The sequence below is a fragment of the Trypanosoma theileri genome, assembly GCF_002087225.1.
Source record: "Trypanosoma theileri isolate Edinburgh chromosome Unknown TM35_Tth_87_V1, whole genome shotgun sequence".
Classification (NCBI taxonomy): Eukaryota; Euglenozoa; class Kinetoplastea; order Trypanosomatida; family Trypanosomatidae; genus Trypanosoma; species Trypanosoma theileri.
This window is the reverse complement of record NW_021639929.1, coordinates 7,208-8,719: the sequence shown is the minus strand read 5'-3', so window position 1 is coordinate 8,719 and position 1,512 is coordinate 7,208. Positions and strand designations below refer to the sequence as shown.

Sequence of the window (1,512 nt, the reverse complement as noted above, 5' to 3'; positions counted from 1 at the left end):
AATAGCTGCAGGAAGGAGTTCATTCAACAGAATGTCTCGTTTCTGAGGTGTGAGTACATTTCCATCACGGCATGATGGAGAGTGTCTATGTGAAGAATCAGTCATTCCACTACTGCAACGCCTCATCGCTCTATCCAATTCCTCAGAAGACACATGAATACGAATAGGCATCCAATCCTCTTCTTCGCCATTTACTGTAGTAGTAGTAGTTGCTGTTGTTGTTGTGTAGAGGGAAACGGTACTCTTACCATTTTGAGGTAATTCCCGTACAATAGAAATAGAAGAAGGTGTATAATCAGTTTTATTCCTCATGTTCTTCCACACAGTAGTATCGTACTTGCAACTATCATCACGGAGAGCTACAAGGCCACAGACACAGGGCAGCAAGAGCAACAAGAACAACAATACAGATATTATCATTTCCAACAACTTTTTCATTACTTTGTTATTGTACCGTTCTATATATAAGTTTTCTCTGATTATTTTCTTTATTTATTCTGCCTCTATTCTTTTTTACGATTCACATCAAAGGGTTGGACAACATGAACAGTACGTAATAACTCACACTCTAACGTATTCGGCAATTCACACCTTCATTGGAGCAAATAAAAAAAAAAAAATAATACACAATCATAATCAGAAAAGAAAAATATATATTCCCAAAACACAAATGACAAACACAGTAAACCACCACAAAGTACATCATCATCCTCATCATCATCATCAGCCACAGAATATAGCACAGTTACCATTGTCAAACATTGAAGAATAATAACTAACAGTAACAAAATAAGAATCCACAATAAAAGCCATTAACTACCCACCAAGAGAGAGAGACTATGTTACCATTACTCTTGCTATCCAGAGTACTCTGACTGGTTGGGCTATTGATGATTACACTACTACTAGTGCCGTACATCAACAATACCAATTAGGATTCTATATATTTTCACTGAACACTAATCCCCCTTCCATTTCACAGTAATGGCAAGCATTCACTTCATGAGAGTGAAGGAGTAAACACATCATGTACAGTACATCTTACACTGTAGACTGGCAGCTGTCCCTCTTCCCTTCCTTACCCACATCGAGAATGTGCGTACACACACATGGGACCAGAACAACCCCTTATCCCTGCTATGTCTGCTGCACAAGTGTGGCTCTATTAGAGCCAACAACGCAGACACACACAAATAGCATACAGGGCATCACTTTTATTATTTATAATACTACACTAGTGCATCATAAACTAAGAAATAGGAAACACAAAGAGCAAAAAGGTAAACACACAGATATAACACCAGAAAGCCTTATCACACCAATTGTACCTCATAGGAACACATCTCATTAAACTTCAAAATACACCATTCATGCTTTCACATAGAACATTATTAATAAACCCCAATTAGTGAATCCACACACACAACAGTACCCCATAGGTACCGATGCTTAATAACAGAGAGAAGTGCAGTATAATAAGGCACCAAAAAGAACAAACCCACTCAGCTTACC

The 1,512-nt window shown here is 38.0% G+C and overlaps 1 protein-coding gene across 1 annotated transcript; it reads right to left on the bottom strand.

Annotated features, from left to right (window-relative positions):
* Positions 1-438, bottom strand: TM35_000871010 (surface protease GP63; the record flags this gene model as incomplete). The annotated part of the gene is made up of 1 exon (XM_029031448.1): positions 1-438. A coding segment is annotated over one exon (438 nt), but the record flags the coding sequence as incomplete, so codon positions are not given.
* Between the last annotated feature and the right edge of the window lie 1,074 nt (positions 439-1,512).